General features: G+C 42.2%; 1 protein-coding gene across 1 annotated transcript in view; it reads right to left on the reverse strand.

Moving 5' to 3' along the window:
* layna (layilin a) overlaps positions 1-17,203 on the reverse strand; it is a 21,482-nt gene continuing 4,279 nt past the window's right edge. Inside the window, exons 3-8 of the mRNA XM_084113267.1 lie at positions 7,778-8,075; positions 7,545-7,702; positions 5,033-5,077; positions 3,964-4,050; positions 2,161-2,263; positions 1-2,078 (exon numbers count right to left, since the gene is read on the reverse strand). Coding sequence (XP_083969393.1) covers positions 1,730-2,078; positions 2,161-2,263; positions 3,964-4,050; positions 5,033-5,077; positions 7,545-7,702; positions 7,778-8,075 — 1,040 coding nt within the window. The 3' untranslated portion in view covers positions 1-1,729. The remainder of the gene's footprint in view (positions 2,079-2,160; positions 2,264-3,963; positions 4,051-5,032; positions 5,078-7,544; positions 7,703-7,777; positions 8,076-17,203) is intronic.

The following is a 17,203-nucleotide window of genomic DNA, read 5'->3' on the forward strand; positions in this document are numbered from 1 at the left end:
GTTTATTAAGGCTTCAAAACATCACTGCATACACATTACAATATTTGCATAAGAAACTTGAAGGCTGTTTGACCATTCATTATTTCACTGAAAAAGACAATCTCCAAGAGACAATACAGCACATCCAGTAAAAGCAGCATAACATGGTCATGCAAACCAATCAGTTTGAGTTCATCCTTCAGGTTTGGCTTTAAAGATGCATTAAAAACTGGTATTACTGTTCTTTTCACAATGGTCATAGGAGCCTATGAAAACTAGGATAGTATAGGCTTAAATAAAAAAGGTAAACTAGCGAATGTCAGATAATCATTACCCGTAAACTTAAGATGTTGTTGCATTGAAACTCTGGTAGAAAGTAAATTGATGATAAATCTGTAGAATTCTAGGAATTAGTTTTTCTCGTTCATTTAATACATTTCGGAAATCTAAAACATTCACACATTCCACACATATTAAGGCTCCTTTTGAGCTCTAGCGCAAACCTGATTTGGTAACCTATCCACTTTTTTTGCAACGCTGAAGAAAGCTATTTTCTTTAAATGTGCGAGACTTCCGGTTCATTTATCCGCAATAAACAAATAACTAGAAGAATAAAAAAGTGCAGTAAATGGTGAGCAACAAACCAGTGTGTTTATGATTACGATAACTATCAAACATTTTCCTTATAAAGTAATATGCTTATATTGTTATCATTAGACCACAAGTTAAAGGTAAGGTAGGCAATTTGTTTTATAAACACTTTTTGTTATACTGCTTGAAACTCTTTTCACATCCTGATAGCAATCAATAATAAGTGATCTAAATATTAAAACATTTAGGCCGACATATATATTCTGTGGAAGTCACAGGGCCAAAAAATGTTTGTCCAATCACTGCATTCAGTCCGAACGCCACAAAGAAACGCCACGTTTTACAGTTCCTCCAGAACCAAAACAACAAGCTTATGCTGCGTTCACGCCATGTCGTAACCGCAATTACAAAATGGCAATTCCGTGAAGTTCTACACGGAGCTGTTCACAGCCTGACTCAGATTTATGCGTTTCTATGTCAACACTATCAACGCCGAAATGAATCTGAAGCAGTCAGGTGGTACAACTGGAGCACAAGTTGTTTACGTTCATTATTACTGTAATGTTACGCGCTTTAATACATGACGTAATTTGACACCGTCTCTCTTCTCAAGCCGCTTTCAGATGCTGCTTTGTGTGTTCATGTATTTTGAAGCATGTGGGATCTCATGTTTTCAAAGCTAGCTTGCTATTGCTAGCCTGTTCGAAATTGCCTACCCTACCTTTAATTGAATAGACTACATGACGTTAACTAACAATGTACGATACTATAGCTGTATACTTTGATACACTCATCGCTGGCTGATAACAGAAAAATTGTCGTGCTAAATTTGAGCATGGAAACAAGCATTTTCTGTAAAGCTGTTTTGAAACAAAATGTGTTGTGAGAAGCAAACTTGAATTGAACATTAAAATACAGGTAAGATACAAGTTTTTGGTCTCAGGTAAAATAACTGGAAGCGAATGACACTTGAAGCCTTACACATTCAAGTTACAAATGACCACACTCATTCTTACGTTAAAAATAAAGTGGATACTTGAATTATAGATAATATTGGATGTCTGGCACCAAGGAAATAATTGGGCAAGACATCGACAGGTAAGCTATTATCATTCTTAACAAGAGAATACAGTGTTAAATGCTAATGTCATCTTTTATATCAGTAGCCATATAACTCATCCATCCATCCTTGGTCTCTGTAGTATCTCCCGCTTCCACGGCCTTGCAGCGTGTCATACATATCGTTGGTCACAAAGCCGCTCTCAGTGCTGGCCAGTGTCACAAAACCACTTTCAGTGTCCCGACCTGCCAGGTTGTCATAATCTCCGGTTGGAGTGTCTGGAGAAGAACCCAGGAAGGAAGTGTTTTTGATGTCAGGCCGTGTGCCGGCCAGGTCTGATTCATGCTGCCTTCGGATGACCTTGTAGACGTCAGGGCTCGGGCTGCATCTTTCTCCAGCAGCCCAGTATCCTGGATCCTTTGGAGGGGTCTCAGTCTGTTCTTTCTTCCTGCATGTATAGATTATGTTTTTTACTATCAAATTTAAAATGGAAGGCTTTCTTTAGTGAAGAGATCAGTGAAACAACGCACCTCTTTGTGAACAGCTTAAAGCAAAAAACCCCCGTCGCCACAATCAGCAGCAGTAGAAGTGGTATGGTTGGCAGCACAATGTAAGCGATATTGAGAGCATTGTCTGAAAGACATGCAGGATATTGGTTAATATGAAAAGTATACAGCCTTTAAACACCATTCAAAAGTTTGGATTAATGTTTCTGAAAGAAGTCTCTTATGTAATGGCAAAGCTGAATTTTCAGCATCATTACTCCAGTCTTCAGTGCCACATTATCCTTAAGAATAATGTTGAGACAGTTTAATGCTTTTTGTGGAAACCATGATACATTTTTCAGGATTCTTTGATAAATAGAAAGTTCAAAAGAACATAATTTATTAAAAATAGAAATCGTTATTAGAATTAAAAGTCTTTACTGTCACTTTTGATCAATTTAATGCATCCTCACGGAATAAAATTATCCATTTAAAAAAAAAAAAATTCTTACTGACCCCAAAGTTTTGAACAGTGGTGTATACTTTTTTATATTTTACATAAAAAAACAACAACAACAACATGTATTCAGTTTTCCAGTTTTGATTCAACATAGTTTAGCGGGGTCCAAACGTCTAAGACCACGACTGAAAATATGTCTACAATTCTAACTCAAAAGATTTTATAATAAATTATATTTTCAGCATACCCATTTAAACGAAAACTTAAAATTCTTAGTATGGGTTATGTCAATGTGTTTAAAACCTGATGATCATAATATGCAGCATGATTTAAAATGATCCAAAAAGCATCTTGTGCTTCAGTTGAAGCAACAACATCTGATCATCTGTACAAAGAGTCACAGGATCAATGACACAAATTTACTTATTGATTAGTGACCTAGAAATAGTGCAGAAATATTTGTCTCCAATCTATAACTCATAACAACTCAAACCTGTATGACTTTCATTCATCTTCAAAACGAACAAAGATATAACATTCTCTCTCTTTTTTGTCTATCAATTGAAATTTGAAAGTCCATACAACCTAAACTTTCACAAATTAAAAAGCACAGAAAGATATAGTTTGATACAAGCCTTCTGAAAAGGACCATATTTGATTCTCTGTGTCACGAACTGCTCCGAGACACGAAGGTTGAGGATCCAAATGCAGTTTTATTGAAAGGGTAATCCACAATCGTAGTCGAAAACAGGCAAAGGTCATAAACAGCGGGTAATCAGTCCAAACAATAACAGGGTCATAGAGGCACAGGCAAAAACAGAGGAAACCAAGAAAACTGGACAGAAGATCAAAAACCAAGATAAAGAAAACCAGGAGAATGCTTGGAATTGCAGTGTGACACTAAACAAGACATTGCAGATGCACAAGTTATGGGAAATGTAGTATGTGAGGGAATGACAATAGTCTAATGTGGAGTGCCCTCTGGTGGCTCTCAAGGGCACTCCAGCTGGTGACCGTTACTCTCTGGTTGTGTCCGAAATTGCCCCCTTCACCCTCATATTGCACATTTTATGTTTATGTGTTTTTATGTACCATTTTGAAGTGTCAAAGTTTTGATAACATGGACATCTATTGAGGGACAAAATCTCTCAGTTTTCATTAAAATATCCTTATTTGTGGTTTGAAGATGAACGACCGGTTTGGAACGACATGAGGGTGAGTATACAAGACAGAAATTTAATTTTAATTCGAAACCGTACAACTACTATATGTTTATACCGTGTTTAACTGAAGAAGAAAAAATACCAGTCTTTTGGACCTACTCTATTTAGTTAATAGGTATCCATGACATGAGAGTCTTCAACCATGTCTGTGAGAAAAAGATTCACCTGGAGGTTCAGATACGACCACCCTCATGCCATCATCCTTCTCTGTGACAGAGGGGTATCTGGGTATTCTGGGTGTCGGAAAAGCTTCTGTAATATACGAGAATTAGGTTTTTGTGTATTATCTGGTGTAAGACATCAATAAAACAGCACATTAAACAAATTAAAAGTATTAAACTAAGAAACAAGCACATACAAATAAACCAATAAATGCAGACTTTCCCATATTTCACAAATGGTGGATTAAAATGAGTCTATCCATCATTAGGCCAGTGGTTCTCAAAATTTTTGACTCCAAGGCCCCCCTTTGTCCAAGACAATACATTTGAAAGTGCTGCTATGTAAGCTGATATGTACGTTTGATACTTTTGTTGTAATAAAAATGTATAAAATCAAAAATATCAGTTTAATGATGTACGTTTATTTGAAGTATTTTGTTTTGCATTGTAATTCGGATTACCCTTGTGAAAAAGAAGTACACTTTAGCATACTTTAAAAAATAATACTTATTTCGAAAATATGCTTAAAGGGATAGTTCACCCGAAAATTAAAATTCTGTCATCATTAACTCCCTCCTCAAGTTGTTCCAAACCTGTTTTTTTGTTCTGCTGAACACAAAGGAAGATATTTTGAAAAATATGGAAATCAATGTTGCCCCACAACTGTTTGGTTACCCATATTCTTAAAAAATCCTTTTTTTGTGAACAACTTAATGGTGAGTAAATGATGACAGAATTTTAATTTTTGGGTGAACTATGCCTTTAAGTGCAAATTGCATGTAATGTAAATCTAAAATTAGTTTTGTTTTAAAATATACTCTTAAATTTGAAGTACAATACAAGTGACATTTAATAGCACTTCTTTTTCACAAGGTTATGTTAATATAACTACATTTAAATAATTTTAAGACTTATTGAGGCCCTCCTGTAAGTTTCCTGAAGCCTCCTACTGGTTGAGAACAACTACATCAGCTGTCTTTATTTTATAAAAAAATAAAATAATTTGTACTAATTTTTCAGAGGCACTATATTAATATACACATTAATAATAAAAAATTATATCTCAAGCTTACCTTTAAATGTTTCATTTTCTGCAGGGATTGGTGCTGGAGGTTTATCTGAAACATCACATGATGACCATGTTATATCACACACTAAACAGGGGTACATTTCCCAAAGCCAACTGATTGCAAGTTCCATCACTACCAACAGAGCAAAACTTGCCAAAATAGTTGGCTAACGATGCTTTTGGGAAATGCACCCCAGGTCTTGTTACTCTAGGAAGCTCTAATCAAAAATTTTAAAGAAGACATATCATGCTTTTAAATTGTTCCTTTTTACATATAAATCATACATTTGTAGTCTATATAAAGCGGAACTGCAATGCTTGGGTCTGAATTCCTCATTATTATAGCTCCACAGGCCCCTTTTCTACCCCTTTTCTGATGTGCGTCTGAGAGCAACTCGTTTTGGTGCGGTCTCTTTAAATACAATTGAGACACTTCATAGCAGCTACCCCGCCCACACTCGGTTCAACTCCACCCCGTTCGGCCATTTTTGTAGTTTGATAGCAGAGATACGATTATCTAGCGGCACAGAAACTTTTTATTCACACGTTATTAACAAAATGTCAACAACGGAAGACTTGTCCAGCCAGCCTTACATGTTCGAGCCAGAGTCGGAGCAGGAGCGAGATGAAAATGAAGACGACGAACCTGTAGAACAACGTCTTCATATGGATGTATCGCAATGGTGTGTACTGTATTTACACATGAAACTTTGGTCTTCCGACCTTTTACCACCGTGTCGATTTATTTTGATTAATATGTGCGAGGGAGAGAGAGCAAGACAGCGTCTAGTTTGGAGACGGTGAAGTCTTGTTTACACTTTCGCCTGGCTCTGAAGAGAGAGAGTGAGCGCGTGCGCGACCGGGTCTCTCGCTCTGCTCGTTCTTTCAGTTAAACATGCGTCCTGTAACAAGCGCGGCAGTTCATCTACATTAAACGGTGTAATGAAGCGTGTGGGTTACTACATCCAACAACCGAACATTTTAACTTACCCTCTCGTAACTTCTGCATCCTTTAGCTTGGACTACAAAATTGCAGCGAGAAATAAAAATGGCGGATTGCTCCGGAGTTTTGGGCCGGAAGTCAATGTCCTTATTTGGCAGTTCCGCTGCAAATACTGTGACGTAATAGTTCAAAAAACGTCATAGATAACAGAAAAATCGGAACAGGTTGAAAAATATGACCAAAACAGAATATAAAGATATCAACGAAGCACCTGAAGAGAATAATTTCATATTTTCTGTACTTCTAAACACTCCAAATATACAACAAAATGCATTTAAGGGCTAAAAAAGTGCAATTGGCATGATATGTCCCCTTTAAATGTGAATGGTAAATGAGAATTTCCCCAAGTCAGGATATTGTGCTCTCCAGATATGTGGACTCTTCTTCAATGTAAGCGAATGGGATTTATATGCTTTTTTTATTGTTTATTAGATGGAAATAATAAGCCTGTAGCATGGGTCTCTTTATAAAGCTGCACCATGAGTAACATGTAAGGGATAATGTACATCCAGCCAGTTGTTATCGCAGAATAACCCCCAACAGGGTGATCAGGTCTTAATTCACCCTGAAGGGGTTTATTCTGTGATATCATCTGGCTGGATGTACATTATCCCGCTTATTACATAAGTAAATAATTAGATATGAAATAGGCCATTGATCTGAGTTGAAATATTTGATTAGCTCTTTAAACGCAAAGCTTCCGCAGAGAGAGCAGTTGCTAGCAAGTGGCAAGTTCAAACTAGACAGACATTTAAGGGATATGGTACTGTAATAATAAATAAAATAAAATAATAATAGCTAATAAAATATTAAAAACTCAAATCAATATTTTGTGTACAGTTATTTAATTATGTCATCCGGTACCGCGGACTCGCTGTCTTGTTTCAGACAAATGCAGCTGCTGCCAATTTGCGACAATTGTTTTATACACTGTAATGGATTATAAGATAACAAACAGGTGTCAATTTTAAAATAGTTTAATCTCAAATTAATATTTCTTATGCCCATAATTATTTATGTGGCAAAATACTGTGTAATAAGTGGCATGACTGTACTGTATACCTTAAATGACCATAGAGTTTGAACTTTGAACTTGCCGCTTGCTAGCAACTGCCTTCTCCGTGGAAGCGTTTAAAGAGCTAATAAAGTATATGACTCAATATTTCGATCAATGTCTAATTATTTACAGCAAGTGGCCACATAATAAGCAGGATAATATACATCCAGTCGGTTTTTATCGTAGAATAAACCCCTTCAGGATGATGCAAGACGTCCTGATCACCCTGTCAGGGTTTATTTTGTGATAACAACCGGCTGAGTACATTATACCTAACATAACATACCGCTGGATGGCACAATTGACCAATCAGAATCAAGTATTCCACAGAGCCGTGTAATTAGCCAGTTTAATGCTTAGGTTTGTTCAAATCACCAAACTAAGAACTGTATGAGCAATATCATAAGTAAAATGAATTGACTGAGAAATCATTTGAATAAAATATGTCATCCCAACCTTTGGTGTATTTGCAGATAAAGTTGTTTTTGGTTTCACAATTGTCGTCATTCCACTGGAACATGTAAGGACCACCCTGACCTGGAGGAGCAGAGGGCTGATGATACATCACTACACACACCTCAAACCCACAAGAAGGCTCATCCAAGTGCCAGTTCCTGTCACACACACAAAACAATAAGCAAAAGGACCTACATAGGGAATGTGTCCATCAAATGCAACTCTCGTCACACCTGAAGGTTGCTTGGCTTCCATCCAGCCAGTAGTATTGAGATGGGCAGTCTCCGTTTTTCTCCTCATAGTCTTGATCCCTACGAAGCCCAATCCAAAAGTCACCGTCTGATGCTTTTAGTTCATGGATGAAATTTTCTATCAGTCTCTGCTCAGTCTTAGACTCAATACTAAGAAGGTCTCCGCCATCACTCCTGCAGGCTCGACTCGCATCTTCAAAGTTTAGTTTACGTCGGTTGTCCTGAAAGTAGGCAATTTTATAGCAGGGCTTCTCAGTGCCACGCTTGCATATCTGTTGACCTTAAGAGACACATTATAGATGTTAGAAAAGACAACGGAATGCAAATATATTGAAATATATTGATTCATCCCATGTACTTTTATTTAGAACACTTAAAGGTGCTCTAAGCGATGTCACGTGTTTTTTAGGCCAACATTTTTTTGTCACATACAGCAAACATCTCCTCACTATCCGCTAGCTGCCTGTCCCCTGAACACACTGTAAGACACCCCAGGCTCCACAAACGGCAAGAAAAACAAACTGGGCTAACCCGCACCACGAAACACAACAAAATGTTCCAGCCAATAACCGACAAGAAGGATTTGGGGGTGGGGTTTGGGGGGTTAGTGCGCGGATGAGGAGGAGGGAGGGTCTAGCTAGCCTCCGTTTTGTTTGACAAGACTTTAAACGTCAACAAGAAGTGACGTCACCCAACATCACTTAGAGCACCTTTAAAGGAATAGTTCACCCAAAAATTTAAATTCTGTCATCATTTAATTGCCCTCAAGTTGTTGAACACAAAAGAAGATATTTTGAAGAATATAGGCCAAACAGTTGATGGGCCCCATTGACTTCCATAGTATGGAAAAAAATATATACTATGGAAGTGGGCCCATCAATTGTTTAGTTACCGCCATTCTTCCAAATATCTTCGTTTTTGTTCAGCAGAAGAAATTCATACAGGTTTGGAACAACTTAATGGTGAGTAAATGATGACAGAATTTTAATTTTTGGGTGAACTATCACTTTAGGATGAATCATTTTGTATTTAGAAAATGAAACAAAAACAAATGTGTTGTGATGTGGAATGTGTCTCAATCAGCTCCCTAGTTCAGTAGTCAGGGCACTGAAAAATCCTACTAGTGCACTGAAACGTTCACTCCCTAAAGAAAATACCCAAAATGCAAGGTGAAAACCAGGGAGATCACTATGTTCCCCTAATGGAAGTTCTGAAGCGCGAAACATAAATCATGTGAGCCAATTTACCACACACAACCCATGTGATAGATGTTTTTTTAAAACCATTATTTAATTATATTCCAACATAAACATACATCACTAGGCAGGTAATGAACATAATCTAGCTATGTATAATTAATATTAATAATGTATAATTTATTTACGGCTTAAATTATGCATGTGCATGTAACAAGCAAAGTATTTTAACATTATGTACTTTAAATACACTGAAAAAAATTTGGAGTAGGATTTACTTGAAAAAAGCTAGGAAACTTTTTTCACTCAGAAAATGCTAGTAAATTTACAAAGATTTGCCAAGTAAAAACCTAAACATATTCATCAGTAGCTTTAATTAGAAATCTTTAAGTTAAATTTACTTGGAATATGGAATTAAGTAAACGCCTCGGTTACGACTGTAACCTCGGTTCCCTGAAGAGGGAACGAGCGTTGCGTCGAGATTGACGCTAGGGGAACGCTTCGCGTGATGATGTCTTGAAGCACATGTAAAATCAGCCCAATGGCGTGGCGGAACGTCAGATGCGGGTGACGTCACGTACCAGGAAACTATAAAGCCTGCTTGAAAACAGAGAGCGGCAGCTTCGTAAAGTCTGAAGTAGCAGCTGACAGGCATGAAGGAGATATGGCAAGGTGACGCAACGCTCGTTCCCTCTTCAGGGAACCGAGGTTACAGTCGTAACCGAGGCATTCCCTTTCAAGGGAACTCGCGTTGCGTCGAGATTGACGCTAGGGGAACGTCTATACCAACGCCACCATAGCTACAAATGTCTGTCCTGTGTGAAATCACGAAGAGCAGCACTAGGAAGACAGAACATGAGACCCTGGAGTAGAGTCCAGGTCCAAGGAGTAAAATCTGACGAAAGTGTGCGGTGAGGACCAGCCTGCCGCATCACAAACGTCCTGTAAGGACACTCCTGATATAAGGGCCTTGGAGGCCGCCATACTCCTAGTAGAGTGCGACCGGACAGCCATAGGAGAAGGCTGTCCGGCTGCCTCATAAGCAAGCGAAATGGCCTCAACCACCCACTTGCTCATCCTTTGCTTAGACACTGGAGATCCCTTGTTAGGGGACCCAAAACACACAAATAATTGATCACTTTTACGCCACAGGGCAGCTCTGTGGACATAAGCGTCTAATGCCCGGACTGGGCAAAGCAAATTATTAGTCTCCTGGTCCGCATTCTGAAAGGGAGGAGGACAGAAGGCCTGCAATATAATAGGTCTGGCCACGTTAGTGGGGACCTTGGGGATATAGCCCGGTCTTGGATGCAGAAAAGCTTTCACCATACCCGGAGCAAACTCCAAGCATGACGGGGCAACCGACAGTGCTTGGAGGTCCCCTATCCTCTTAAGAGAGGAAATGGCTAGGAGGAACAGAGCTTTCAATGTTAAAAACTTCTCAGGAACCTCCTCAATAGGCTCAAAGGGGGCCAGGGAAAGGCCTTGCAGGGCAATGGACAAATCCCACGGCGGCACCCTAGAGCGAACTGCAGGCCTCAGCCTCCAGGTGCCACGAAGGAAACGAGATACCAGAGGGTCCTTCCCCACAGACATTCCACCCAAAGGAATGTGGTAAGCACCTATGGCCGCCACATAAACCTTTAAAGTGGACGGGGTCAGACCTGCAGTGAACCGTTCTTTCAGGAATTCCAGCACTGTACCAACTGGGCAGTGAACTGGGTCCAACCGACGGTCACTACACCAAGAAGTGAATACTCTCCACTTCAGGGCATAAAGTTTCCTCGTGGAGGGAGCTCTGGACTGTAGAATGGTCTCAACAACCTCAGTTGAGAGACCTGACTCTATGAGCTGGGCCCCCTCAGAGGCCAAGCCCACAGGTTCCACAGTTCTGGCCGAGGGTGAAATATCGAGCCCTCTGCCTGGGACAGAAGGTCCCTCCTGACGGGTAGCTCCAGAGGAGGCCCGTCGAGGAGCGACACAAGATCGGGAAACCATACTATGCCCGGCCAGAGCGGGGCTATAATAAGCAGGCAAACCCGGTCCCTGCGAACTCTCTCCAGAACTCCCGGGAGCAGAGCAACTGGGGGAAAAGCGTACAGACGTAGCTTCGGCCACGTCTGCACCATAGCATCCAGTCCCAGAGGAGCTGGGTGCATGAGGGAGAACCAAAGTGGACAGTGAGACGTCTCTCGAGACGCAAACAGATCCACTTGTGCTTGGCCAAACTCCCTCCATATCAGCTCCACCACCTCGGGGTGGAGCCTCCATTCCCCGGGCCTCAGCCCCTGTCTTGACAGAGTGTCTGCTCCTAAATTCTGGACCCCGGGGATGTAGGCTGCCCTGAGAGACAGCAACTTCCCCTGGGACCACAAGAGGATATGGCGTGCCAGATTGGATAATGGGCGCGAGCGCAAACCCCCTTGGTGATTTATATAGGCGACTACCGAAGTGTTGTCCGTACTAGCACATGGTGTCCCCTGAGATCTGTGATAAAGCTCCTCAGAGCCCGGAAGACAGCTAACATCTCTAGGCGATTGATATGCCAGGAACGATGATGGTCTTCCCACAGACCTTGAGATGAGCGACCCTCTAGGATCGCTCCCCAGCCCGTGAGGGAAGCATCCGTCGTTAGCAGTTTGCGACGACAAGGAGCTCCCAGCACTGGGCCTTGGGACAGGAACCAAGGTTTCTTCCACATAACCAAGGCACGTAGGCATCGCCGCGTGACCTTGATTGTGCGAAATGGGTTGCCCCTCGGGGAAAACCCCCTGGTCCTGAGCCACCACTGCAGGGGCCTTATGTGTAGCAGTCCAAAAGGTATCACGTTGGAAGCTGCTGCCATGAGACCCAACAGTCTCTGGAACTGTTTGACAGTGAGTAGCTGGCCTAGCTTTACACTTTTCACAGCTGCAAGGATGGACTCTATACGTGGCGGTGACAGGCGCGCCTGCATCGACACAGAATCCCAAACCACGCCTAAGAAAGTGGTCCTCTGTAGTGGAGAAAGAACACTCTTCTTGGCGTTCAACCGTAACCCCAACTCTTTCATATGGGCGAGAACGACATCTCGATGTCGAACCGCCAACTGATGCGACTGAGCTAAAATCAACCAATCGTCGATGTAGTTCATTATGCGAATGCCCTGGAGGCGCAGAGGCGCCAGAGCTGCATCCACGCATTTCGTGAAAGTGCGGGGTGATAAAGCTAGGCCGAATGGAAGAACTCGATATTGGTATGCTTTGCCCCCGAAAGCAAACCTCAGGAACTTCCAGTGACATGGACGGATGGAAATGTGGAAATATGCGTCCTTGAGATCTATCGTGACAAACCAGTCCTCGGACCTGATCTGTGGCACGATCTGTCTCAATGTTAACATTTTGAACTTGAGCTGCATGACTGACTCGTTCAGAACTCTAAAATGGGACGCAATCCCCCGTCCTTCTTTGGAACTATGAAGTACCGGCTGTAAAACCCGGTTTCCCTGCTGGAGGGAGGTACATATTCTATGGCCCCTTTCTCTAACAGAGTGTTTACTTCCTGTTCCATAACCAGAACCTGCTCGGGGCCCACCACTGTGGGTAGAACCCCCATAAACCGAGGTGGGCGTTTCTTGAATTGTATTTGATACCCTTTTTCCACGGTCTGCAGGACCCAACGAGAAACATTTGACAGTAGCTTCCACGCTGTCAAAGATTCTACTAGAGGTACCAGTCTCTCGAGACTGGTTTCTGGATTTTGTTGCTGTTGAGTAGTCGGCTCGTCGCCCTGTAGCGGCGCACCGGCAGGGAACGACTGAACGGACTGCTCTAACACCCTCCTCAGAGGGGGCGGGCATCCCGAGGCCACTACGTTTCCGGGTGGTCCTTGAGATATGTGCTCGCCGGAGACCGCTGCGCCCTGAAACACCGGAGGTGGCAGGGTTGGCAGAACGGTCCCCTGAGGGTACCGAAGGGAGACGGGCACCGTAAAAAGAGGTGTTGACCGCTGCACTTCGGGGGGGACTACCCTCATTTGTCCTGAGCCCTCGGACGTCAGGACTTTTTCCCAGCAGCCTTCTTGGCGGTAATAACGGTCCTCAGATCCGTTCTACCCCTCGAAGGCTGCTGGGTTTGAGCGTGCCCTCCGTGTCCCCGTGGTTTATGTGGGGGAGCGCGGGCGGACACGCTCTGTTTTTGAGTTGCACGATGTTCAGTGCTTTTTTTAGATGAGTGAGGCTGCTCCCGCTCAGCAGCCTCATGAAAAGATCGGCGGGGGAGAAGTTTTTGCAAAGCAGCTGCCTGCTTAGATGCTTCCTGAAGCTTATCAACAGCAGCAGTAACAGCGTTGCCAAAGAGACCATGTGTAGAAACGGGAGAATCTAACAGAACATTTTTCTCTTTGTCCTTAATATCACTGAGGTTGAGCCACAGATGCCTCTCAGTGGCCACCAGGGCTGCCATAGACCGCCCGATTGATTTAGCGGTCTCCTTGGTGGCCCTGAGAGACAGATCTGTGGCTCTGCGTAGTTCAGCAACAGCCTCAGGACTAATACCCCCGCCCTCATCCACATCACTCAATAATTCAGCCTGATAAGCCTGCAGCAGTGACATAGTATGAAGACACGCTGCAGCCTGACCAGAAGCTGAATAAGCCTTGCCCACCAGAGAAGATGTTACTCTGAGGGGCTTATTAGGCAACGCCGGAGTTTTTAGTGAAGATGCCGTCGCTGGAGAGAGGTAGCTCGCAAGCGTCTCTTCCACCTTCGGCATCTCCCCATAACCATGCTCTTTATACCCAGATATAGCAGAATAATTTGTGGTTTGTGAATTAAAAACTCTATAAGAAACTGGTCTCCCCCACGATCTCGACACCTCGGTGTGGAGATCGGGGAAAAACGGCAGATTTCGGCATTGTGGTTGTGCACGTGAGGGCAGGAAGCGTTCGTCCAGTTTACTTTTTGAACGAACGTCCTGTTTATCAGATGGCCATTCAATACATAATCTATCAACTGCTCTCGTCACTACATCCAGCAATTCTTCAAATGCATGAGACTGAGGTGGGGCTTCCTCAGACTCAGCCTCAACACTAACAACATCCAGTTCCTCAGAACTGGACAATTGCAGTGTTTGTTCTATCATCGGGGCGGAAGAAACCGCAGCGCGTGCTTCCGAACCCTGATGACAGACATCGGGTCTATCAGGTAAGGGCTGAGATAGGGCAGAGCCCGTCTCAGACCCCGCTGATAGATCCATTTGCGAACCCCAGGACTGAGATCGCCGCTGTGCCTCGGCAGCAGCGGGACCCGAGCCCTGGGGGACGCGAGCTTCCCGGAAGAAACTCAGCCGGGATCGGAGCGAGCGCATGGACAGCGCCTCGCAATGCACACAGCCAGCACCCTCGAGTGCTGACTGGGCATGCTCCTCTCCCAAACAAACAATGCACAGAACGTGAGTGTCCCTACCCGTAATAAAACGCGGGCAGGGATGCACACACATTCTGAACTGTTCGCTGGACATAATTGCTTTCAGTGACAAGACAACAATAAATAGACAGAGACAGATTTCACATAGAGCGCTACTGAAGACACAGAAGCTGCCCCTCTCTGTTTTCAAGCAGGCTTTATAGTTTCCTGGTACGTGACGTCACCCGCATCTGACGTTCCGCCACGCCATTGGGCTGATTTTACATGTGCTTCAAGACATCATCACGCGAAGCATTCCCCTAGCGTCAATCTCGACGCAACGCGAGTTCCCTTGAAAGGGAACTTTACTTAACCTAGTTAAGTGAAAGTAACACAGAAAATAAGTAATTTTAACTTGGCTAGTAAAAGGTTGATTAATATCGATTTAGTTGAAATTCTCTTTGCATTACATTTCACTCAAACAATAATATTGAATTATACCAGTCATTTATAGTATGTGCTTTACTTAGATTATCTAAGTAATTTATACTACATCATGTCAGATGTTAAGCATCATGTGAATGCAAAGATCTCAATACTTGGTAGACAATACACAATGACGGTAACATTTGATGGATCGGTTTTGTGTTTGAATGTGTCATTTTGAGCAGAAAATTTACTCGAAATGTCACAAAATGGCAAGTTACTAATCCTGACAACAAAAGCAATGATAAAACAGTGTAAATACAGCTGGAAACCAGTGAAAAATTAACCTCATTAATTATTCAAGGTCCAGTGCATGATGGGAACCCCAGTATCAGAAAAGCTCAGTAATTTTTACTTTCATACTTACGCTTTCATTTCTACTCGCTTGAATTAAGTACTGATATGGAATTTACTTCGTTTTTTTAATTCTTGCCTGAACTAACTTTTTCATGTAAATTACATTGGTTTTTTTTCAGTAGTATTTACTTCACCAAAAAATATTTTTTTACAGTGAAACATTAAAAAATAATGTTGGAAAGATATCAGTTCTGTTTTTTTTTGTTCATAAATACCAATAGTGATGTTGTACGAGGACATTGTCATGTAGCCATAAATAGTGTCAAAGAGTCCCAATGTGTAGTAAACCAGGGTCCTTACTGTCCTTAATTTGTGTACACGATATACTGATTCACAGCCTAGGAAGCTGGGATTAAGACGCACCCCATATCTCAAAAAGTACATGCAATACTTTTAATGCTAATCTAAACCTTAAGAGATGTATTTTTACTATACTCATGTATGGATTTACTGTACATTAAGTCAAAGGGGAAAACGTCTCTGGTTACTATCGTAACTTCGGTTCCCTGAGAGGCGGGAACGAGACATTGCGTAGCAACGCAGTGGGAACTCCTCCCTTCTCCACTTTTGCTTATGGGCTAACGCAGTGGTTCCCAATTCCAGTCCTCGTGACCCACTGCTCTGCACATTTTGTATGTCTCTCTTATCTGACACACTCAGTTCAGTTCATGGAGTCTCTCCTAATGAGCTGATGATCTGGTTCAGGTGTGTTAAATAAGGGAGACATACAAAATGTGCAGAGCAGTGGGTCACGAGGACTGGAATTGGGAACCACTGGGCTAACGCCAGCTTGGAACAGCTGGCCAATTGTCGCAAAGTATGCAAATACTGACAGGCTCGCGGGCAGTATAAAATGTACGGACGCGACAATTGCGTCAGAATCACGACTGAACTGAACAGCTGATCAATAGGGTTGGGCGATGTCCCCTAAATTGGCAGTTGACGATGTTTACAGTAAAACATCGCGATGGACGATGATATCGTGGGGTGGGGTTAATTTATAATATTATTATTTAAAACGTGCTTTTTTTCAATAAAATTTCAACAGTAGTAATTATTAGGTCCATAGACAACTAAAAACAAACATATATTCAGCAAACAATAAATAAGTTGCAATATAGAATTAATTGTGCAGGGCTTTCACTGTGAGGTTGAGTTACCAACTGATGAACATAAATCCTCTTCGTATGCGTGTGTGTGAGAGAGAGAATGCACACACAGTACTTTCATCTACTGTGTTTACGGGAATCCTCGACTTGGCATTTTGATATATCTCTGTGTTTATTTGGCCGTTTAGGCGCGCAACCGAAGGGCTGCTTTGCTTGTCCGTGTTGCGCTCGGAGCGCGCGCACAGCATTCTGTCAGTACAATTCAGTTCTCTTTCGCGACTTATCGCACTTTTAATATTTCTTTTCAATATAAAGCACATCTTGCTCTTTTTGTTTTTTTTCATCCTGCGGCAAAAATGAAAGTACCCGCGGCTAGCGGGTGAAATGTTTTGAAATGTCGCTTTGCACAGCACCCGTTTCAATAAAATTATATATTAAAGTTTATAAAGCCTACTTTTACATTTTTGCTGCTGTTCTAAAATGGTTTTCGCAAGCTTGAATCCCAGTGCAGTAGCTGTAACTGTTAGGTTACCACAGAAACGTAAGCAGTTAGTTGATTGCTGTGGTGACTCGTGACACTCGCGAACAGCACTGAAAACGCACTTTTGCCGGTACAACTTGAATATTATTATTATTATCATAAACTTTTCATTATTTTTTTTTATCGATCGTTTGTTGGTAAAGGGTGAGAGACCTTGCGAGACATGATTTTTGCCAAAGAGCCAGATGTGACTCGCGAGCCATAAGTTCCCAACCACTGGTGTACACGAATCAATAGATTACGTGACCATTTCACGAACTGCCGTGAGACTGGGCTGGTCTGACAGGGTGGGGGGCGTGGCATCACGATGGTGGCTCTCCATCGTGATGTCGGTCA

The sequence above is a fragment of the Abramis brama genome (assembly GCF_963993115.1).
Source record: "Abramis brama genome assembly, chromosome: 5".
Taxonomy (NCBI): domain Eukaryota; kingdom Metazoa; phylum Chordata; class Actinopteri; order Cypriniformes; family Leuciscidae; genus Abramis; species Abramis brama.